The sequence below is a fragment of the Melanostigma gelatinosum genome, assembly GCF_949748355.1.
Source record: "Melanostigma gelatinosum genome assembly, chromosome: 15".
Lineage (NCBI taxonomy): Eukaryota > Metazoa > Chordata > Actinopteri > Perciformes > Zoarcidae > Melanostigma > Melanostigma gelatinosum.
In genome coordinates, this window is record NC_136648.1 from 7,719,223 (window position 1) to 7,741,954 (window position 22,732).

General features: G+C 40.3%; 2 protein-coding genes across 5 annotated transcripts; both read right to left on the minus strand.

Moving 5' to 3' along the window:
- Window positions 1-304: 304 nt before the first annotated feature.
- Window positions 305-13,616, minus strand: LOC306789318 (COP9 signalosome complex subunit 9). 4 transcript variants are annotated; one of them, XM_079285209.1, is made up of 10 exons: window positions 13,450-13,577; window positions 12,704-12,776; window positions 11,219-11,294; window positions 9,307-9,527; window positions 6,497-6,625; window positions 5,875-5,965; window positions 4,188-4,232; window positions 2,626-2,780; window positions 1,334-2,161; window positions 305-1,098 (listed from the first exon to the last, which is right to left on the minus strand). In XM_079285209.1, exons 6-10 carry the CDS (start codon window positions 5,957-5,959, stop codon window positions 709-711), a joined length of 1,503 nt encoding a protein of 500 aa, XP_079141335.1. In that variant the 5' UTR covers window positions 5,960-5,965; window positions 6,497-6,625; window positions 9,307-9,527; window positions 11,219-11,294; window positions 12,704-12,776; window positions 13,450-13,577; the 3' UTR covers window positions 305-708. The 4 variants fall into 4 exon arrangements, with proteins under 4 accessions (XP_079141335.1, XP_079141334.1, XP_079141336.1 ...); XM_079285208.1 differs by having other exon boundaries at window positions 13,431-13,475; XM_079285210.1 differs by lacking the exons at window positions 9,307-9,527; window positions 11,219-11,294; window positions 13,450-13,577 and adding an exon at window positions 13,431-13,442.
- A 646-nt stretch (window positions 13,617-14,262) lies between these two features.
- On the minus strand, window positions 14,263-16,866 carry apoda.1 (apolipoprotein Da, duplicate 1). The gene is made up of 5 exons (XM_079284475.1): window positions 16,779-16,866; window positions 16,398-16,536; window positions 15,322-15,443; window positions 15,121-15,206; window positions 14,263-14,973 (listed from the first exon to the last, which is right to left on the minus strand). Exons 2-5 carry the CDS (start codon window positions 16,512-16,514, stop codon window positions 14,738-14,740), a joined length of 561 nt encoding a protein of 186 aa, XP_079140601.1. The 5' UTR covers window positions 16,515-16,536; window positions 16,779-16,866; the 3' UTR covers window positions 14,263-14,737.
- Between the last annotated feature and the right edge of the window lie 5,866 nt (window positions 16,867-22,732).

Here is a 22,732-nt window from a genome sequence, read left to right on the forward strand (position 1 = left end):
TAGACAGGAGCTAGATGGCTCAACTATGTGCTGCATGTTAGTTAAAACATCTGGATGCTGATGTGATGAAATGCTGTGTGCAGATGAGGCTCGCTCTTGGTTAAACATCTTCAAAATGTTTGTTGGATGAATAAGACTTGGTGTGGTGCAGTAGTGGTTTGTTGCCATCGTCATGAGGTTGTTTACCTTTATCTGTCTGTGACCTCAGTGTGTTTAACTGCTAGAAAGACAATTCTGACATTTTTCAGATCTGTTTATGATTTAGAAACCTTGTAAAACCGAAAGAGATGAAGCATTATGAGGTTTAGAGTTACAGAAAATGTGAAAAACATTAAATAGGGGAACTCAAATGGAAACAGAGAATGTACAACTGAGAGAAATTCTTGCCCACTAACACAAATTCAAACTACCCCTAATCTATACATACGACTCTTTTCTACAAACTTACATACATAAAGTATTTAATGCACAAGTTTCACATCTTCTATGTTGCTTGGCCCTCTTGAATTGTTGTCCTTTTATAAAAACAGACCAACATTTTTTAACACCTTTTTAAAAGCTGATTGATTTTATAGTTTTGTAAAACTGACTGATATATTGATGCCGTTGTGACAGGTTGCGGTCCATGAAGTCCATAAAGATGGGGGACTACAGAGTGAGTCAGGTAGATCATCGAGCAGATGTTGAATCTGTTGTTATTTCTGAAATCTACTTGTACTGGCTCATGACGCCCCTGAGGAAGTCATCAAACCGCGGGACGGCGGCCTCCTTGGCGGCCTCGTCAGCAGCTTCCTCCTCGGCGGCGGCGGGCTCATCATTAACAGCGGCGGGCTCGGCGCGTCGTAGGCGGCAGTGGTAGTCGAGCTCGGGGTCGCAGTCGGGGTCGGGCAGGATTATGCCATCCTTGGCTGGCTTCAGGGCCTCAACGCCGGAGGGTGCAGTAAACTTGCCGCAGTTGGGGTCGAACGGATGGCAGAAGGGCTTGGCTGGAGCCTTGGCCTCGTAGCCAGACTTCACCGGGGTGCAGTCTTTGTCATAGTGCACATAGCAGTCGTAGCCCTCCATGGTCTTGCCGCGGATGCCCAGCTTGTAGCGGACCTGGATGATTGATTGATTGATTGGTGTTTTTGGTTCAAAACAGATGCAAAGCAGATCATAGAAAGCAAGAGAAAGCATCATGCAACATCCTTTTAATTTCACTACATCAATTAATAAACCGAAAGAAAAGGAATAGACAGTTAAAAGAACCATTCAACAAACAAGATTAAGCCTACACCAGATTAGTCAAAACATCTATCTATTGATTCCCAGTAGCAGGACTTCAAATTCAGACCTGGTGCTCGGGCATCTGCGGAGCAGGGTTGCGCAGGGCAGCGGCGGCTGCCAGTATGCAGAACGGGTTAGTGCGAGGGTCGCAGGCCAGAGGACCAGCAGGATGGGCGGGCTCGTCATGGGGTGCGTACTCCAGCACGGGCTTGGTGAGGCCAGACAGCTTGGTGGCGGTCAGGGGGTTGCAGCCTCCGTCAAAGAGTGGGTTGCAGTGTTGCTCTTTAGAGGCCTCCTCTGCAGCAAGGGGGGCAGGAGCAGCGGCGTTGGTCACACACAGGGGATCGACCGCTGGGTCACAGCTGGGATAGAGTAGGTGGTAGAAGCCAGTGGGGGCTTTGTGGACCAGGGGGGCCATGCCAGTGGCTGGGCGGTAGCCATAAGCTGCCCTCAGATGATACTGCAGACACTCCACATCTTCGGGGTTGCAGATCCTCAGCAGCTCAGACCTCTGATCTGCGCTCAGGAAAGGCTCCAGGAGGGGGGCGTAGTGGTAGAAGCCAGTGGGGCTCTTGGGGGTGAAGATGGGGGCTGGCACCTTGGCTGGAGCTGGCTCAGGCTGCGGGGCAGCAGCATTGGGGAGAAGGGGGTAGAGGCAGTAGGGGTCGAGGTAAGGGTTGCACATCTTGATGGCAGCAGACTTGATGGGGGCGGGCATCACCAATGCAGCCTTTGGCTTGCTGGTGGACTCGGAGATGCACTCTGGATCATCAGAATCGGCGCACGAGTTGTAGATTGCGCTAAGGTGCTTGAGGTAGTGGTTGAAAGTTGGGCTTTCCTCTGACCTGTGCTTGTTCTGCAGGTAGGCCATGTACAGACGATCCAGATCCTCAACCTGAAATATCGGTCAAAAAGGGGACGAAATGAATGAATCCGCTTTGATTCCATACGATTTACACCCCATAGAGAGTAAAACTGAACTATAAATCAAACTAAAAGACGATGCAAAGCTCTAGAACGACTTTCAAACACATTCTCTGAGGAGGAATTCTCTTTTCCAGCTCACAGACTTGTTACTCATCCATACAGCCTGACTTTTAAATCACAGAGCTCTCACTGGGACTGAGAAGACATGCTGGAACATGACTTGCATTGCACTTGAGTATTCTAAGAGGGCCATGGCATATTAGTGCTTTCACATTGTGATTATCAAAAGCTTTTGAATCAGTATTTTTCTGGCATTGAAAAATAAGTGAAGAACTCTTTAAAATGCAAACTGGTTGTAAGGAAAAACAAGCACTGTTTCATAAAGCTCACTGGGAGAAGCTGAATAATTAATGTGAAACAAACTCCACTCACTCCCTCCTGGTTCTGGCTTTGCATGAAGTACTTGTACCATCCCCAGAAGTCCGGCAGGCGTTTGAACTGGGGCACAGCTAAGACGGGGACGTTCCTTCTGTTGCGAACCAGCGTAGTCGGGTTCTCCATGTTGTCATCATCAGACACTGCAGGCACTGAGGGGAGAGGAGAGGGAAAGAGTGGACTAAATGAAGTGTGCTGGAGCCTGAATTCACAAATGGTGTAAAAAGATTCAACAGATATGTTTTCATTTGTGGAGTATAGAATGTGTGTATTTTTATGTCCCCAGACTCACATTGATCTTCCACTGTTTTCCTATTTACAGGCAGAGACAGGCGAGTTTTAATGATGAATAATAAACTTGTATTTATGTGTATTGTAATGTATGAATAGGGGATTTTGTTTGGAGCTAGTTTTCAAGTCATGTCATGTTTGTATTGTGATATTTAAGTCAACAAACCAAAAAGCTAACTGTGAAAATCAAATGTGTTTCAGAACACATGAGTAGCAAAATCTTATAAAAAGTAAATGAGTTCCATAAAGGAATCGTTCAACATTTTAAAAACAAATGCATATTTGCTTAGTTGCCGGGAGTTAGATGAGAAGATCGATAGCTCTCCCATGTCGCTCAGTGGTATTGATCTTTTCATCAAACTCTCAGAAAGGAAGCAAATACGCTTAATTTCCCAAATCATCAAACTATTCCTTTAAGATGTAAAAGATTCATGGGCTGAGCTTGTTTGTGTTCAGTTTTAAATAAGTGTTTGAAAAGGTTGTTGTGTCGTCGTTTTTATTTTTCAGAACTGGAAGAGTTTTGTTTGTGGATAAGATGTACAAGATGCTCCTTGAGATTTGATTTAAATAAATGGACGACATCATATTGTTTGGTGCCTCTTTTATTTTATCTCCACAGGAACAACTTAGAATTCATATGAAAGCGACATCATCACAAAGTGCAGCCTCTGTGAAAACTGTACATTCACAACTTCTGGCAGAGTTGTTGGATGGGATTAGGGCGGCATCTAGTGATTATTTTCATCATCAGTTAATCTGCTAAACATGCTTGATCAGATTCGGCTAATTAATCGCTTTGTATATTAAATGTCAGGATAAAGTAAATCGTCAAAATGTCCATGACAGACTCCCAGATGCCAAAGATTTCTTCTAAATTATTTTTTTGATTTTTTTTTTGTTGCATAAACAGCAATTTCTAACCCAAAGATATTCCGTTTAATATCATATAAGGCAAAGAAATGTAAGAGGCTGGAACCAGCTCTAGTTTGGGCCATTTTCCCAAAAATAATTACTTTAAAACAATGAATCAATGACGGAAATCTTGGCAAACCCTTTTTCGATTCAGCTCTAGTTTGGACTTCACCGGATTGAGAGGGTGCGTTATACTTATTGTGACCACTAATCATGAAATGTATGTTGAGCTTATTGGCTGAGTAGAAGAAAGGAAGATTATTTGACTGATCCTTTATAAGTGGCCATTATTTAAGTTTTAAAAGGCACTCTAAGCAGCAAATGTGTCCCACATGCCACGTCCCACAGGTCCTTACCTTCCTCCTGCCTGCGCTGCTCCACTGGAACGGCCCCCAGAAACTCTGTAAAACACGAGCAGCAGCCACATTAGCAGCAGCAGGGACGTTAGCTGACTGGCACCAGATGTTGAGCTTTCCCTCGACATCAGGGAAAATGCTGACCTGCTAATAAGCTCCTGGGTGAAACACGGCAGGTGCTGGGGCTCTGGCGCCCCAGCACAGGCAGATTAAACACTCACTCCTCCTGCAGACCCTCACGTGCACGCTCTGTTAGGCTTTGAGCCAGACCGGTGGAGCTTGTGCCACTACTGGGGGCCTCCTAAAAGTGAACCTGTAAAACTACAAAGAGTGGGCCCTCACAAAAACCAATTACACTGTAGAAGTGGAAGGTGGGAGGGAGGGGACCTGCTGCTGTACATCTCTGTTTCCACATGTGGAGTGTCTTCTGCTCCTCCAGGGGTTTCCTTCAGAAGTTTACGAGTTTGAGAAAACACGCCAAGTCAGCTGATTATGGCGGAAACTTCTGGTCCTTCTAAGTTACTAATGTGGAAAATCTGCCAAAGGTGCAGGGACACTTTTTTTTTTACGACTGTAGAAAGATTTACAGGCTGCCTTGCACATCAGCATGGCATGTTATTTTTGTACGAAAGAGATGAGGGAAATGGTGTCTCTATAAATCTGTGCCCCAGATTCATGTGCCAATGCTCAGGGACATAGACAGGATTAAAGAAACACTCAGGTCATGAGCCCAAAATGAGGAAGAAGTACTTAAATCCTATACTGAAGTAAGCGTAGCAATACAGTGGTGTAAAAATACAAGTAAAAGTACTCAAAATCCTAATTAAGTTAAAGTACAGACATCTTATCAACAGAAGTATCAACACTTTTTTGTGCAAAGATACAAACCATGAAATTGTTGTAGATTGTATTATTATACATTGTTATATAGTGTCTCTGATGCATTAATGTGAAAGTAGTATTTTAATCAAAGTGGAGCTTACTTTACCTACATTATACTATATTCTGTTGGGTAGATTATAAGTACCGCGTGTCATGTTTTAGAAGCTGGTCATACTTTTTATCTAATCTATCAGATGAACGTAGTGGAGTGAAAACACATTATTTTCCTCTTGTACTCCTCTGACCAGCAGGTCGCATAATATGGACGCACTCAAGTGCAACATTCCCCGCACTGCAAAAATATATTCAACAAATGCTTTATTAAAAAGAAAAGAAAACTGATTTATTTTACACACATTTACTTTTTTTACTGAGTACTTTTACCTCCTCAGGCCTCTGAAAATCCCTCAAATGAAACAATCTGAGAAGGTAATATCACGCTTCGGACTTGAAATGAAAAGTGTGACCTGTAAAAAGGTTGCAGGTGGACACTGAAACCAGAGGCTGGGAACCATTATTATTGTGGAGGAACATTTTCATTTTCTTTTCTTCCTAAAAAACAAAATTATTTTAAAGATGCTTCTTGTAAAATTTAAGAATTAAAGTATTGTAGGATGTGAATTACAATGATGCTTCAGGTCATTTAATTCCCCAAAAGACCTCAGTGTCTTCAGTGAAGTGACTACATCCCTCATGTGCAGTTATAAATGTTACATTTCCAACCGTCTGCCAACGACATCTTTGTGACAAAGATCAGAGAAAGTCATAGATACATTTTAAATCAAGTTTGTAGATCAAGTCTCACCTGGTAGTAAAACAACAGCCAACAGGAATCCTGTGTGGATCAGGAAAAGCGATGGTCGTCCAACACGGGCCATTTTCTGTTTCATGTGCTTCTGAGGTAAAAAGACAGAAACAATATTCACTGATAATGTTAGAACAGAACTGAGTATGAACTTCTGGTGTTATACTGTAGCATTACAATGCAACTATACTTGTTTGTCTTGTTGTTTTTTCAGCAAACTGTTTGATATAGAAACGAAAGACGGTGACACTCGGAACAAAGAGGGAGCTTTTATCTAAATGACTGATGCCAAGACAGTGGAGAGGATTGGGGACATGCCGTAATAGAGCTCTTTTTCAGGGATGACTGAGAGAAAATAGACTTTACTTATGAATGTCAGAATATCAAATAAAAAGACTGAACTTAACAGTCGAACAGCCAAAAGCTTGAAATGTTCTTCTGTCTGTTGAATCACAGCCGCTGTGCTCAAAAAGAGAGATTTTCTTCTGCATGTTTCACGCTCATGGATCTGAAGACTTTTCATCCAAAGACAATGCCGTTGGAGTTGCAGGCAGTTGCTTTGGCTCCATGAGCTGCACATAAATAAACTTTAGCAACATGCAGCGTTCACATCAGTCCTTACCTGCAAGGGTGCTGAAGTTCTGGCCTCCTGGGATCACCTCTGGATCCAGTGGCTCTCTGGATCGAGCTTCTTGGGGGGGGGGGGGGAGCTTGCTGCACTGTGGTTGCTTGAACTGTCAAAAGCCTTTACCTAAGGGACACACAGGCAGCGAAACATTTTAAAGGAGCCCCCTTGATCATTAAAAACAAAAAGGCATGTCATACGTCTCCGGCATGCTCCGGGATTGGCTCCTGCGCTGCCATCCGTCCGACCAATAGGGTTCCTGTACTTAGGAGAGGCGAGCAGCACGACTGCTTTCAGTGAAGAAAGATTAACAAGGTGCCATTTAGCGGCGTGTTTCTTTCCTCACAGGTTTGGAATTTGAGGTCAACATGCAAGGGGACATTATATCCAAGCAACTAGTCGATTTTGAGATTTGAAATTTACATAAACGGCTGCGTGGGCGCAAACTGGCAAATCCACACAGCTTGAGGTCTCTGTTACAGTAGAGCATATTTATGAAGAAGTGCTTGAGGCTATGGAGGTGGTGCTGATAAAACTTTCAGGGAAAAACGTAGCGCAAAAAGGTAGTCCTGATGTAAGATACATAACACCATAAATCTAGCGGTAAATAACAAGCAGTAAATAACAATAACCTCCTCCACTCCAGCCTGATAAACGCCCTGTTTTTAGTCCAGCACTTTATCACTATAAAAACAGTCTCCCTGAAGAAATTCACTGCAAAGAATAAAAACTAGTATTTCTGAAATATCTACTCTGTTGCATCAGTATTAACAAGCGTGTGTCCAGGATCACAGGTGCGTGACTCATTGAAACACAGTAGTGCAACGCTACATCCGAGCAGAAGGTGCACAAGCCTTTTTGATGTTTCCAAACTTGATGTCAGATTTCATTTCATTCTCATTGGGCAGACCATAGATGAAATATAGACGTGTCAGTGAGAAAACAAGTCGTCTTTTATGCGCTCCCTGACGAGTTCTTTTCTTCTTCTTGCACACGCATGTTTTTTATCTAACAACACAGAGGAAGCTGGAGTCCTGAGGAGAAGTGAGCCACTAATGAAGCTGCTGCTGCTGTAGATGTGCAGAGCCATTAGGAGCTGCATGCCAACACCACTGTTGGTTTGGTACGGGCTCCTAAAGCTTGGATTGTGCCACGTGGCCTGTAAAAGCCTGTGGAAAATATCTTTAAAAAACATCAGCTGAAAAGAAGTGGAACAACCTCAAAAGGCAATCTTTGAAGATATATCTTCCCTTTATATACTTAAACAAATACATGTAAATATACAATCACACAGTATCTTTGTAGTGCACCCCCACAGCCCCGACAGATTAAGTATGATATGAATTCAGCGACACCACCCATCTTTGACGCTGTCGTCGTCTAAGGACCCATAAAGCGTCTCATGCTACTTGTGAAAGAAAAACTCATTAAAAACACAGACTCTTGTGAAAATGGCGATCCGCACCACTGTGCCTTCATACAGCCTCGCAGAGCTGCTAGCACGGCTATATAGACTCTTAGCCTTGTTAATGTCATGTAAATTATATAAATGATTGATAACCTTATGCGGTCTAATCTTAGCGTTGTCCTGCACATCCAGAATTTGGGGTTCTTAATGAATAGCGCTCCACAATTGGCATTTAATTCTGCAGAAAGTATTATTTCTGTTCCTTTACGGGTTGAAAGTTATCACAACTTCCTAATAAAGTTGATTATTTCCTGCTATTACAGACACTTTTGTTAATTGTCCCTGATCCTTGAGCCTGTAAGTGGTTCATTCTACAAAGCTCCATCAGATAGCGCTTTGTGTCCACTGCTAGTAAATGCACAATCAAGAGTTTTTAACCATTGTCTTCTCCATAACTGTTGGACATTTCTATGCTGACATCACTGTTCTCTGTTCTGCTGATTCTGTACAGCAGAGCTGTTAAAAACCTGCTGTTTGCATTTTGTCCTCTTCAGAAGCCTCTTATCAGTCTTGTGCTGAATAGTAATAAAACACAAATATGCTGTTGGCCAAAACTAGAAATGTTATTTACCTTCACATCAGCATTCTCATTGGCAGGCTACTCATATTGAGGGAGTCCCTCGTTATACAGTAATATACTGAAACTGAGAATGAAAAATACTTCAAATCAGAAACTAGGTTGGTCTCTCGCATATTCTCTACACAACTGCTTCTGTTTGACTGTAGTGATGTAATCTATAGGCACATAGCTGCAGCAGCACTTAGATATTAATACAAAAACTGTCATGGCTCCGTCATGTAAGTATTGGTTTCTGTTTATAAAGCTCGTCTCCATGAGTTTTCTCAATGCGAGGGTCCAAAGACACAGGATGTCGCATGCTGTGCAGACTGTAAAGCACTCTGAAGCTAATTTGTGATATTAAGCTATACAAATAAAATTGAATTGAAAAAAAATAATTTGTTTTGAATGACGACAATCAGACACAGTTATGGCTTCATATATACAAAACGCTATTTATTGACTTTTGATCACAAAAACGTTAAGTGCAGATGCACAGACTGCTACACTTATGTGCAAATTCATGACACAACCGAACACACTGCAGATATACAACCAAACAGAACGTATGCGACTATCAGACGCTGTCATTCAAATCATTTTAGCAGACCATCATTCAGCGTATGCCATCTGCAGAATGTTGAAGGGCGGCAGCATATGGAGCCTCTGCCCATCACATGTATAATTACGCTGCTAACAGGTGTTCTCCAGCAAGCCTGCAATCCAGTTTAGAAGCAGTCGAAGACATGAGCACGATACAGGCTCATAATTTGAACATACCGTATATGAAGAATCCTTGGGATCCTAAGAATTTCACAACATCCGGAGCTGGTGATGGACTTTTTAAGGATGTAAGCCTGGAACTAGGACAACTAGGACAGGAAATGGTTGGTTTGCTTTCCACCCAAAAAAAAAAAGATTGGTAAGTGGCGAGCATATCATCTATCAATTCCGAAGTCTCTGTCACTGGATGTCATCGTCATCAAACAGATCCTCAAAATCTGTGGAAACAAAAAAACAAAACAATTATTGAAACTACAGTCTCATGACAGGCGGACAATGAAACACTGGCTGTATTTCAAATGTGTCTGCAAGCCAGACATTTTCTCATAAAGCGTGATAGGTTGAGAGGGTTGCAGGGTGATGAAAGTAAAAGGATCGGCCTTCCTGTGGGTCTGACAGTTTGTGAGGTCAGAGGTCAGCAGCAGAAGTGTATGATATGATCATACATGAGAATATGTGCCACATCCTCCGTTTATGCCGGTAGCCTTCATTTAAAGGGCCAGTGTGTAGGATTTCTGGGATCTATTGACAGAAATTGAATATAATATTCGTAGCTAGCGTCCTATTCACGCCGTGCTGCACCGCCATGTTTCTACGCAACCTCAGAACGGCCAAACCAAAGATATGTACGTTGCCTGAAGACCTCGGTAGTTATCTGACATGTTTGTGAAACTGCAGTAACATGAGCCGCAGAGCGGGAAACCGCAGTATACTGCCAGTCGCCGTCCGACTTCTGTTGCTCCTATAGTAGCGTTATTATGGTGTGGATGGTGTCCGAGCGAGGCGAACGTTATCGGCTCCTGTTGCCTCTTACAAAGGGAGGAGTGAGCGCGGGCGTATTCAGATGGCTGCTATCTGCAACCACACCACTAGATGGCACCACATTCTACACACTGTCCCTTTAACAGTCACTATGATCCAATAGTGGAAAAATAATAATGAAAAATAAGCTTTCATCAGTACTTCAGCGACTATTGTGCCGTCATTGACTTTTTAGATATGGCTCTTTTCATATTCTTTTGTGGGTTTTTCTAGAGATGCAACGTTCAGTCAATCAACAGAAAATGAGTCGGCAACTATTTTGTTGATCGATTCCTCATTTTAGTAATTCTTAAAGCAAAATTTGTCAAGTTACGGATTCACAAACATGAGAATTTTGATGCTATTCTTCAACATATATGATAATAAAAAGAGTAATTTGGGAATTATTACTTGTATTTCTCACCATTTTAGGAACTAAAATGAATCAACTTTGAGACAGAAATCACCAGATTAACTGTTGGTGAAAATAATCAAAGCTTGCAGCACTGGTGTTTCCCGGGTAAAATGAAAACTGATGATTATTTTCATTTTCAATTGTTCTGCCTCAATTGTTTGATCTGTAAAATGTCAGAAAAGCCCAATGTGATATCTTGTCTTGAATAATGTTGTTTGATCAGCAGTCCATAACCTAAATACAGCTAAGTTACAATCACAAGAGACAATAAAACATTGTGTTTATTACATTTCTTTCAAAAAGACGAATGCGGGTTGATTTTCTGTCAGTATGTTGATCAACTAATCTTTTCACAGTGAGAAAAACAAAAAGGGAGGAATGGGCTCTTGTTGTATTTATAGCTAATCTCTTGAAATCTTAGTTGAAGTAAAAATAAAAATGTAACAAGAAAACTTCTTGTGATCCCCGTGTACTTTAATTTAAACTTTAGGTGGTGCTCTATTGTGGTGCATAAGTACCGTCTACAGTATATTTTGTGCAGACTACACACAAGAATTTGCACCGCAAGTCCTCTTTGTGCACACACGGCTGTTTTAAAAGGTGTCATCAAACACTCAGAACATAGAAATCAGACATGACAGAAAAACAACATTGTGGCTCTAACTAAAAGCCTTCACACAAAAAACACATTACCTGCAATGTAAGACAGGTACGCTCAGGTGAAACAAATCCTTCTGTCATGTTGTAACTGCAGAAGAATACGTTTCTTCTGAAAGTCAAATACACGATTAGCCAAAAACATGTGGCTGCACCTGTTGGAAGCACCAAAATATCCCTGTTTGCATTAAAGCATTCTGATGGTCAACCCATATTAACTGATTAACTGTTTCCAAAAAGATGAATTCATGTTTTACTTTCAGTAGCAGTTCGATTATACTGTTTCCTGTAAGCCTCCCTAGAAAGTAAAAAACATTACAAACATGAGGACTAGACCTAAAGTGCAAGACACTGAAGTTATGTTTCCACAAAACCGCTGTAGCCTGAATATTTCAGTCGGAAATAACACAAATTAGCCACTTTTGTGACTGTGAAAGAACTGAGCCAGTGTGACACTGATTGTTCAACATTTAGAATGCTTTTATAAATGTAGGCCGGGGGATTTGGGAGCTGCTTTCAATACGCCTGGAGACAGTCAAGTGGTACACATCTCGATCAGAAGGGAATAAAGCCTGCCACCCTAAATTAGCCTCATACAAAGCACATCCACAGAGCTCCTGCTGAGAAGTCTGCGTGGAATCTGTGTCGCACATGGCAAGAAGTTGTGGACGTTTGATGTAGCTGCGCCTCGGGACAAGAGATCACACTACATTATAAAACACAGTTCGTAAATGGGGGACGGGGGGTGAAAGGAATGTTTTGGGGCCAGTAAAGCGATTTCCTGCTGTGAAACCAGCAGCAAGTTTCGAGGTACTAATGTTGCAGGAAAAGGACAACAGAACAGAGCATTAGTACCCACAACATCCAGTGGTGCTGTAATATGACCAGTGGCACCGACCAACTGCTCTACTTGGGCCCCAACTCCTCCCAGATGAAGGCAATAACTAGAGTAATAAACTTTGTCATCTCCAGGCACATGAAGCATTCTTGAAATGCTGGACACGCACCGAGTCTGCAGCATTTCAGCGAAAAATGCATCTTGGGGGACTAGCCCAATGTATCATTATTCATTGTTTAGTATTTATGTGGCAGTACATTATGGCAATTGGCGCACAATTCTTGTATTTCATGTACAATTATGTATGAAATACTTTCAAATCGCAGATGAATTGTGACCTAATCTTAGCTAAACTGACTCAATGTATCTTTGAACTGCGGTGTATCAAATATTTACACATTTCTTTTTTCAAATCAAATCATAGACCATGTGTGTGTATTGAATTTTCTGACAAGAATATAGTATAAACACAGCTCTGGTATCAAAAAGGGGGTATTTTTCTATTATGATTGGATTACTGTTTAAATAAGGCCGATGCCTGCAGAAAACGTGGACTAACTCGGTGCACAACAACAATAAATCTGTATTTCCTCAATATTTTATGAGGGGCTCAAGTAGATTGATGGTTTTGCTGTTGATAAAAAGGTAATGGCTAGTTGTATCTATACGAAGAAATTGTTTACCATTGAAGAAGTCTGAGTGAATGGCCTTTTCATTGGCAGCCAGGTCCATCAGCAGTCCTGTGCTTCCCCCAGCCTGCCAGGGAACAAACATGCAGCTCAGAGGCACACATTCTACCCAAGAAAGACAGCCATGAAAACAGACAATTACTAATACGGACATTTTGTTTGGATACATTTGGCATTGTGATTTAGTTGTGGTCAAACATAAATCTGCCAAGTATGTGTGTACACACTTTATAAGGTATTTGACTCCAGCTTTAAGTTGCTCTCAATGCACAGAACCATTTACATGAAGGTAGTAATACACATACAGCTTAAAAACAAGGACAACGAAGGCAAATTCCTTGGTGTATAATATATATATATATATATATATATACACACTGAAAACTGAATTTCTCCACAAGGAATCACACAAAAGCACCACTTTAAATGTTGTTTAAACCTGAGATGTGCTGATAAGTTTTCTGGGAAATAAGTCATTCAGCATGAAGAAAAGCTTAAAAAATGACTGATCTTACTCGACTAAGATCAAAACGACCAAGTAGTCAACTAAAAGTCAAGGAACATAAGTCTGTAAAAAAGGTTAACAACGGCACAGTCTGGTTGTTACAGCTAACTGTAACGTTTCGCAACTAACGCTAACTGCACAACGTTACGTAACTAACGCTAGCTGTATACGTAACTAACTAAGCTAATGAGTTAGCCCGCTAGTTAGCTAACACACCTCATCCAGGTCAACGTACGGTCCCGCGCCATCAGGAAACATCTCATCCACTGCTGGTTTCATGGCGACCGTCGAGTTTCACTGATCCTTTAGTGGCATCGATGAACCGCGAGGTCTTATCGCCAAATATTCATAAAATGGTAAGCTAAAGAAAGCTACAACAAAGTGGCTACACACAGCCAAGCTAATGCGGTGTTGGGTCAAAATAAATCCGACGTTAAAGTCGAATGAAGACACAAAGGTTCCGCTCCCAGTTTAAGGTGAGCTATAATGGGTAAAATTGTGTAATCAATTATTTTATATACACACACGTTTTAATATGTATGTAGTCCAGAAGTCATCAAGGAAACCAGTTTGTTAATTCATTTAAAGTATTTTTTTTTTTGCTTCTTGTAATTTGAGCTGCTAAAATAATGATTCAATAAATAACTAAATATAGCATGTTGTGAGGTTAACAATGTATATACTTGACACCGACCACTCCAATACATCGTCCTGGGTCCATCTTTTTCATATATGTTCACATTGTGTATGTATCATTTTGTCATATAGATTGTGTTTACTGAGGGTTCTTCTAATCTTTTTCCCCAGTTAAAGAGGTTTGTATTGGGAGATTTTCATTGACTGACGCGAGGAAAGACAGTGGGTGTCGTATGTGGACAGATTGTAAAGCCCTCTTGTGTGTGTGTGTGTGTGTGTGTGCGCGCGTGTGCGTGTGTGTGTGTGCCTGTGTGTGTGTGTGTGTGTGTGTGCCTGTGTGTGTGTGTGCGCGCACGCGCATTAGGGGCTGTAGAAATCCTGCACACTGATGTTCATACAAAATTATGCTTTTATTGATGACTTTTATTGACTAATTAGATTCTGTAAGTGTGTGGTCTAACAGATCAGAGTTACTCAGTATTATTTGATTCCAATATGATTCATCAACATATTTCATTATGACAAAGGTAGCAGCTCAAATGGCTTGAACTGTGCAGAACATTATGTATTATATAATATTACAAACAGGGATGATGCGTTGAATGGAAAGGTGCGTATGACTATTTCAGTTACACTGTTAAAAACACTCACGTCATCAACTATAGTGCAGAGTATAGCATGCAGTTACTTTGTGCTGTAAATATTTTTGTCTTTAAAAGGCAGGAAAGTTGTGTTTCACACATAAACAAACTGAGTTGAGTCTACCTCCACTACATCCCTCGTCATAATCATCTTGATATTGGTGAAAGATTTCAATGGAACAGATAACAAATCATTTTCTCTCCTGACAACAACAGCACCATCTTGTGCTGCATTTCCATCGCTGCTCAGAGAGTTTTGTCACAGTCCTTCTGCCTGCTGGGAGTCATCCTGCTCACGTCGATGTTGTTCTTCGCGAAGATCTCCATGGCTTTCTCGACTGTGGCCTCCGGCAGGGTTCGTGTTCGGCCCAGGATCCAAGCGAAGTCGACGTGGAAAAGCCTCAGGATGTCAGTGCAGGAATACACCAGGGCAGAGTTCACGTAATCAGTGGACAGGATCCAGTAAGGGGAGTAAGGCAGGACTGTGATGGTAACAAGCACAAAACAGAAATCAAAAGCAGATCGCCGACAATGTTTTCTCCTGATTTGACACAAAGAGGAAAAAGTAAGAGGCATGTTGTTAAGAAGTCCACTAACATCATCAACTGACTGTAAAATGTCTCTCTCACCGTAGGAATAACTTATTCCCAGTTTAGCCGGATTCTTCATGTCCTCTATGACTCCAGTCCCTTCGATTTTCCTCAGCTCTGCTTTTCTGTTTTATTCCACACAGTCAAATTTCATGTTGGAATAAGGGAGGACTTACACACCATGCAAATATTACCTCTAGAATCCATATTTGCACAAAGAAAATTGCAGATAGGACTCACAGTATTTCAGAGCTGACCACTCGAATGGAGTTGTCTGTCTTCAAAGTGAAATTGGTTTCAATGCACCGGCCCTTCTCAAACTGGGCCGGCAGTTTGGCAATTTCAAACCATCTTCCCATGAACTGTGAGGGCAAAGACACACACGAGTTCAAAGACAATTCAGAGCGCTTTGAGCGGAGAGTATGAATAAATCGACATGCTTTAGTGGATTCAGTAAAAATATTTTTACCACTGATTACATTTACTCAGTTACTTCAGTACAATCTTGACTTCAACTTTCCATTTTATGCTACTTTACACTTCTACTCAACATATGACATATATATATAGATATATATATATCTATATATATATATACATAACATGCTTATATACATAATAGGGGTGTAACGGTTCACAAAATTCACGGTTGGGTTCGGTACGATACAGTGGAGCCACGGTTCGGTACGTTTCGGTACAGTAGAAAACTATAAATGCCAGAGAAATGTACTTGATTTTAAAATATTTTTATTCATTACAACTAACATCATGAAGTTATTCTTTGACTTTGAACAATGATGGAACTATACCTGAGTGACCCATCTTCTGGGGTGTCTTCTCAGCAACACATAAGCATAAAAAACAAAAACTGCTCCTTAATGTTATGTAGTATTGCTACTTACATCTTGCTTACATCTTATATTGTTACTTACATCTTGAAAAGGAGATTTTTAATCTCAATGGGACTACCTGGTTAAATAAAGGTTTTTTTATTTTTTTTTATTTTTTTTTATATTTATTTTTTTTTATTCAAACGTATTCGGTTCGTCATGCGTACCGAACCGTGAGCCTCATACCGAACCGTGAGCCTCGTACCGAACGGTTCAATACGTTACACCCCTAATACATAATCTTTTACACATTTAAAAAACAGACACTTATAGCAGTGGTTCATGCAGAAAAATACAGTTTGAATTTCTTTTGAGATATAGCAGAAGAGAAAAGGTACAGCTGTTCATGTCATCTACCACCATGGGACACCGCTGGGCATCAGTCTGGCAATTTATTTATAATTTTCTCTTCGAAGTAGCTTGTACCTGTTTTAGGATGAAGGCCGGTTGAACCGCTGGCTCTGGACATGGACCCCAATGGGGAACCTGAGCCCCGATGAGCGGGAGGATGAAGGCAAAAACCACAACGGGAAATAACTTCATAGTCGAGACAGGCCTTTGTTACCTGCAAGAGGACAAGGATTTCACAACATAAAAAACAATATAAATCAAATAAAGTCATATAAAAAGTAAGTATTTTAAGTTTACTTGAAGAACATTTTTCGATACAATTTCATTAAACACGAAAAATACAACATCAATTTAGGCTGATGAATAGCATTCTTCCTTACAAAGAAGTTTTTAAAATGATAAGTGAGTAACCTGCCATTCTGTTATTCATTTACATCACCAAATATAAGTTGTTACCTCTGTGTCCTGGCGGTTCAGATGTATGTTCTCTCCCTTGGACAAATTCTGTTATTTGAGTTGGAGACGTTGCTCTCCGTGAGGTTTTGCAGCACTGTGACGTTGTGTCGTCAATGGGTGTCTTTGTGTAGAGCCAGCTTTATTTCAGACATGAAGTAAACTATTAGCAAAGTGGAGTCATGGGTGACCCACCAGTAGCAATGTTATTAAACAATCAGGTTTAGGTGGGAAGGAATGTGAATTATTTTCTTTTCAATAAAATAAAATATTTGAGGATTTCTCAGGAGTGACTCAGACGTCATTTTTAATGTGGATGAAAATAGATTTAATGTATTTTCAAACCGTAGAAATAAAACACCCCACGTAGTCCTGGTTGGACAAAGAAACTGATGAATTGGATTCAGCCCAATTCAATAATATTTAGTCACATTCTTGTCACAGCTCACTGATGCTCACTGTTTTTTTTTATCTATGCTGGCGACGTGGCTCTTCAGTTGGTAATGTTGGTCTTTCCGCCCACTGTTCTGCTGGTTTGCAAAGACAATTTCTACTTTAAACATCCTCAGACAATGAATCTTAATGACTTTGGTGATCCCCTGACTTTTCATCGATACGGTAGTTATACCATGAGGTTCACATTTGTATTTTGAAGTCAAATGGACTGTTTTAGTCTTTTACACATTGAGCTGAACTATGTAAAAGTAATTATACAATGATATATATGTATATATATATATATCATTGTATAATTACTTTTACATTATATTCTACACATCATTCTTTATCAAACTAAGAGTTGTCATTTCTAACTTAAAAAGTAGTTTTTCATCCTGGCAATGTGAACAAATTCAACTACATCAGTAAATAAGTGAGTTTACTTTTCTTTGGTATCGACTTTATTGTAATACACATATTCATACACACAAGGGGCTGCAGGCATTTCAATGCTGCTGGTTGGCCTTATTTTTCTTCATATTTTCTTAAAATGATTGATCACATGCTCATGCAGTTTAAGTAAGTATGTACATGATCAGTAAGTGCTGAACGTGTGCCAACTTAATCAATTAATTCAAAAAGTCAGGATCATCCAGTCATCATTTAAGAATTTGGCAGCAAAATACACACAAAACATCAAATTATTTGAACTGAACTAAATTACGTTTCTCAGTGTATAGCTCAGCATTGAAATATGTGAAATGTCCTGCAGTAAACCACAGCTGTTTAACACTCAACACGGATTATACCAAACACTGTCAATTAAATACAAATCCCGTTTAATGCTGTCTGCTTTCACACGAAGCCCGACGGCTACAAACAAGGTTCAAATTAAAGAAGAGAAAGATCAAAAGGCTACATTTTCAGCTAATACACTTCAGAGAGGAATGACTTGTTAGCTGCACCCGGAGACATCAAAGCTGTTGAAGTGGAAGGTTTTTCCCTGGATGGAGGCAATGAGCCTGACTGGTCAGTAGAGGATCAAAGAAAGAACAGACACCACTGCTTCACTGGCTCAAAGATGGAGAAACAGATTTCAGAAATTTAAAAGACAAAAATACGACATAATGTGAAAAATAATATAGGATTAGCTACTTTGTTAGACTCCGTGCATTGAGCATTAACATGTTTACATAACTGTATTTAACTTTCATATGTCAAATAAATGTAGAGGAGTAAAAAGTGTAATATTTCCTTCTGAAATGTAGTGAAGAACAATAAATTGCTGTGATATGAAAAAAAGACTCAAGTGAAGAACAGGTGCTTGAAACATGCACAGTACTTGAGTAAATGTACTTCGTGGCATTCCACTGAACCTTCCACCACCTGCCCGACATTCAGATTTTTCAAACAGGTGTAATTAATGATATCACCGATGTGATCTGTTGTTCATGCGGGCTTATTGGCAAACACAAATGAAACTGAGCACCTGTTAATGTTGTTAGTTACCTCAGCGTTTGTCCTGCTTTGACACAAGTGTTTGCGATAAGAAAAGCCTCATTGGAAGTGAAATAGGAAGTATTTAACTTACATCACATCACATTACATTACATTACAGTTATTTAGCAGACGCTTTCATCCAAAGCCACTCACAATAAGTGTATTCAACTCACTTACAATCAATCAATCAATAAATCAATTAGTCAATCTGTGTTTCTCAAACTAATGTCAGACCCAAAACGCACAGTAGAATTATTAAATGTGTGTTTGTGGGATAAACATGCTCCATGTTTATCCTACACCTGCTCATAATTACATTTAAACACTGAACACATGCACAACGCCTCTCTAACTCGCCCTGTTACGCATATTAAACCAGCTTGTTTCTTTGTAAAGGCTTAGAGTGCCAATTTAAGCATGTCATGCTCCATAGAACACATCTTTTTAAGGAAGATAAGAAGCATCTATATTTTATCATTACGCTTGATTAAACATTTAGCTATGTATTACATTGCATTTAGTACACTTCATCTATTTAACATTTGCTTCATGAAACAAATAATGAGTTTTATCACCACAGTGACTGGGGTGACTGTTTGGTTAAGCTGGTACAGTTGGTGGTTATCCTTTAACAAAGATAAGAATCCCATTGCCTATATTTTCATGGTTTTGGTCAAACATGCCTAAGAATGTGTCACACTGGAGGGTCAGAGGTCATGTCTCAGGTGACCATCCACATTGTTTTGACCGTACGAGTGTAAAAGTAAACACCGGCGATCGATAGAGCCGCTGACTTTCCATTCATCTGAAACAAAACAGTTCAATTGCAGATTGTGTTGCAACCAAGATCAATGTATCTGGAGTATATATCTTTTGTTTAGTATCAGAGGAATGCAGGTGAACTGGAGGATAAAAATTATGCTTTTTATATGTTTTTTGCCAAATAAATTGGTTCCATATTAAAGTAAGCAGTTGATGTGGATTTTGTTTTTATGCTGTAACTGCTTAAACAGTATAATTTGAGATTCAGTATGTATAGAATTTTAATATGGTATGTGTTTGGTATTCAACATTGTCTTTTTGTTAAATGCCAGAAACCTGATGTTTGAATTATAAAAAAAAAGAAATGTTGGTTGATCTTTTCATCTCTGACAAACTAAAACTCGAACTGGCCTCGAACCAAAGGACATATCTGCCTCTGAATGTTTTTGACAAAGCTGCAAAAAAACCTTTTCTTAAAAAGAGGTTACATCATTTCTGCTGGGAGACCACTGTCAACAGATGTAAATTATTATTAATAGTTGAGACAATAGTTTATTCTCCAATACATTGCCAGACCACACATTAGAAAATTCAGGATAATGCATTGAAAGTGATGATAAACCAATTCAAATTAGACTCAAAGCAGTTATTTATTACGATATACTGCAGTTCTGACCATCTTCCCATTGCAGCTCTTTGTCTGATTCTGTTTTCTACATATCTGCTGTTGATAAACCGCTACGGACTGCTTCAGTCACAACCCATTTCCCGGGCAAAGTGGTTTCCAAGGCCCATGCAGCACCTTGTAAGAGCAGGGCAGGGATTAAAAGTGAATACAGAGAGCTGCTGGGGGAGCATCAAGAAAACCAGATGCACCTGTGCCCAATTAATCTTTCCTCACACGTGTGTGGGCTTTAGTAAACGCTCAGATGGCTTGAGGTCAATCAAAGCGGGAAGATGCAGTGAGTGTTCATCTGAGACTGCACTTATGTTTGGAGATTTGAAGACTGATGCTGGCAACAGTGGAGCGATGTTGTTGCCTGTTGGCGATAAAAACCAGAATGCCTACTTTTAATGTCCTTCCTGGTAAAAGGAAAGAGCTGCTGCTGAAAGACATTAACTTTGTTTAGGTAAATGTAAAGGCAGGTGGGAAATACCTTTATTTGCTTCTGAGAAAATCAATACCACTTTCATGTTTGACAGTAAATGTGATGCTAGTGGGCAGTTAGCTTAGCTTAGCTTAGCAGAAAGACTGGAAAAAGGAGGAAATTGCTAGCATGGCTCTGTAACAAAAAATGAAATATGAATATAATAATATGAAATAAATATCATGTATAGCTTAAACTTCACAGCAGTATATGAAGCAATTAGAATGAGCCCCACCTCCACTAGCTGCAACATAAATATGCTGCACATCACTAAATGACATGTTGATTTCATCACGATACGATTCGTCTGAAAGGCAATAAATTATCACATTGAATAATCACACAGGCCTAAAACGTTTGTATACTTAACTGAAATCTTCAAAGTAGGAATATTTTTACAGAGCGGTATTGTTAAAAGACCACTGCTTAAAAGTCGTTCTGTGTCGGTGATTATTTCCTGAGTGTCATGCAACCAGGATCTAAAGGCTTTGTCAGTTATTTCAGGGACTCTTTATCCTGAAGAATCCCAGGATCTCAAGGTAATCAAGACCTAAACAAGATTTCCACAGAGTGTAAACGACGTAATGCTTCTACATTTGAGGGATTACAGCTTTGGGACAGTTTTCATTCAATGGGGAAGAATACCGGAAATGAAGGCGATCTAGACACTATATTGTTTCTGTAATTAGAAGATGGACGGGTGTGTGCGCTAACTGAGTGAATTTATAGCCAGGCGTGTTTCTGGACCTTAAACCTGCTCTGATCCCTTCGCCTCACTGTGACTCGATAATGCTGGCTGCAAACAAGACGGACAGAAATAAAAAGCTTACAACGAGGAGATTCTTTAATTCGCGGTTTAGATGTCCTAATGCTCTGCTCTCTTAATTCCTAAGCCCTTTATTAGTCTCTTTTCGGTAAAAATTATCAACCTACTTGTTTTTACTGCACAAACACACACGTGTTCCTCAGATATGTTTATGTATAGTGATTGTAACAACACTTAAAACGTTAAAGTTAAAGGGCTTGTTCACAAATCCTGTCGATTAATTAAACAGAAATTATACAGTTTTAAGAGTTCCTGTATTCCTTATGATTGTAACCGCTTCCCTCCAACTAACGAAACTCACACATCCAGCAGCGGCAGATCTCAGTGAAAGGTCACAGGTGATTGACCCAGCTTATTAAAACGAATGGTCGGGTCACTGGTACCGGCTCTGTGCAACATCCCTCCACAGTTATGCTACAGGACCACGAGGCCACACCAGGTCCCACTCCTGCCTGCGAAGAACAAGAGGATGAGGCACCTGATCAACACACCTGGATCACTGAAGAGAGAGGAAACCTTCCCACAGCAACACATTAATGTGTGTCTGTGCTGCAGCATGCTGAGGGTAGAAGCCTGAATTTGATGTAACGTAATGTACTGTAATGGTGTGATGAGTGATTTCCTACATACACAAACAGGACCTATGCATTAATGGAGAGACGTCAACTCTATTGGGCTGCCCATGGACATGCCCGAGCAGTTAGGGGTATGGCGATTTCTCAGGGCATCTCTCCAGTTACCAGTCTACACTCTGTACCGGGACCAGCCACCCTCCGGTACCCACGCCAAGCCCCCACAGACTGAGCTACTGCCACCCGGAAGAAGCAGTTCAAAGAATGATTGCATCGATTCTCTTTTAAATCTAGTAAATGCATTATATTATCAGATTTTTTCAGTTTTACCCAGCTGATAAAAGAACACACTTTAGCACACCAATCAGCAGGTCGCAGCTCTGTCAGTCTGTATTTAGGCACAGTAAACTAGATTAGCATTAAACTCAAAGTACAGCTGAGGCTGATGGGAATGTTTTGCAGGTTTTTGGTCATAAACCGAAGTATTTGGTAAAGTAGATTTGGAGCTGAAAATTGATGAAAATAACTGATACTGAATAATGCTCTCCCAAAAATAAGAAAATACAATAAGTAAATAAAAATGTATATACATGCATATACTATATATATATACCCCCTGTTGGGGGGTTTACATTCTTCTCATGAATAAAAACATGAAAGATTTTGGATTTTCTCCGTCAAATAAATAGGGTTTTTTATTCTGGTTTTGGC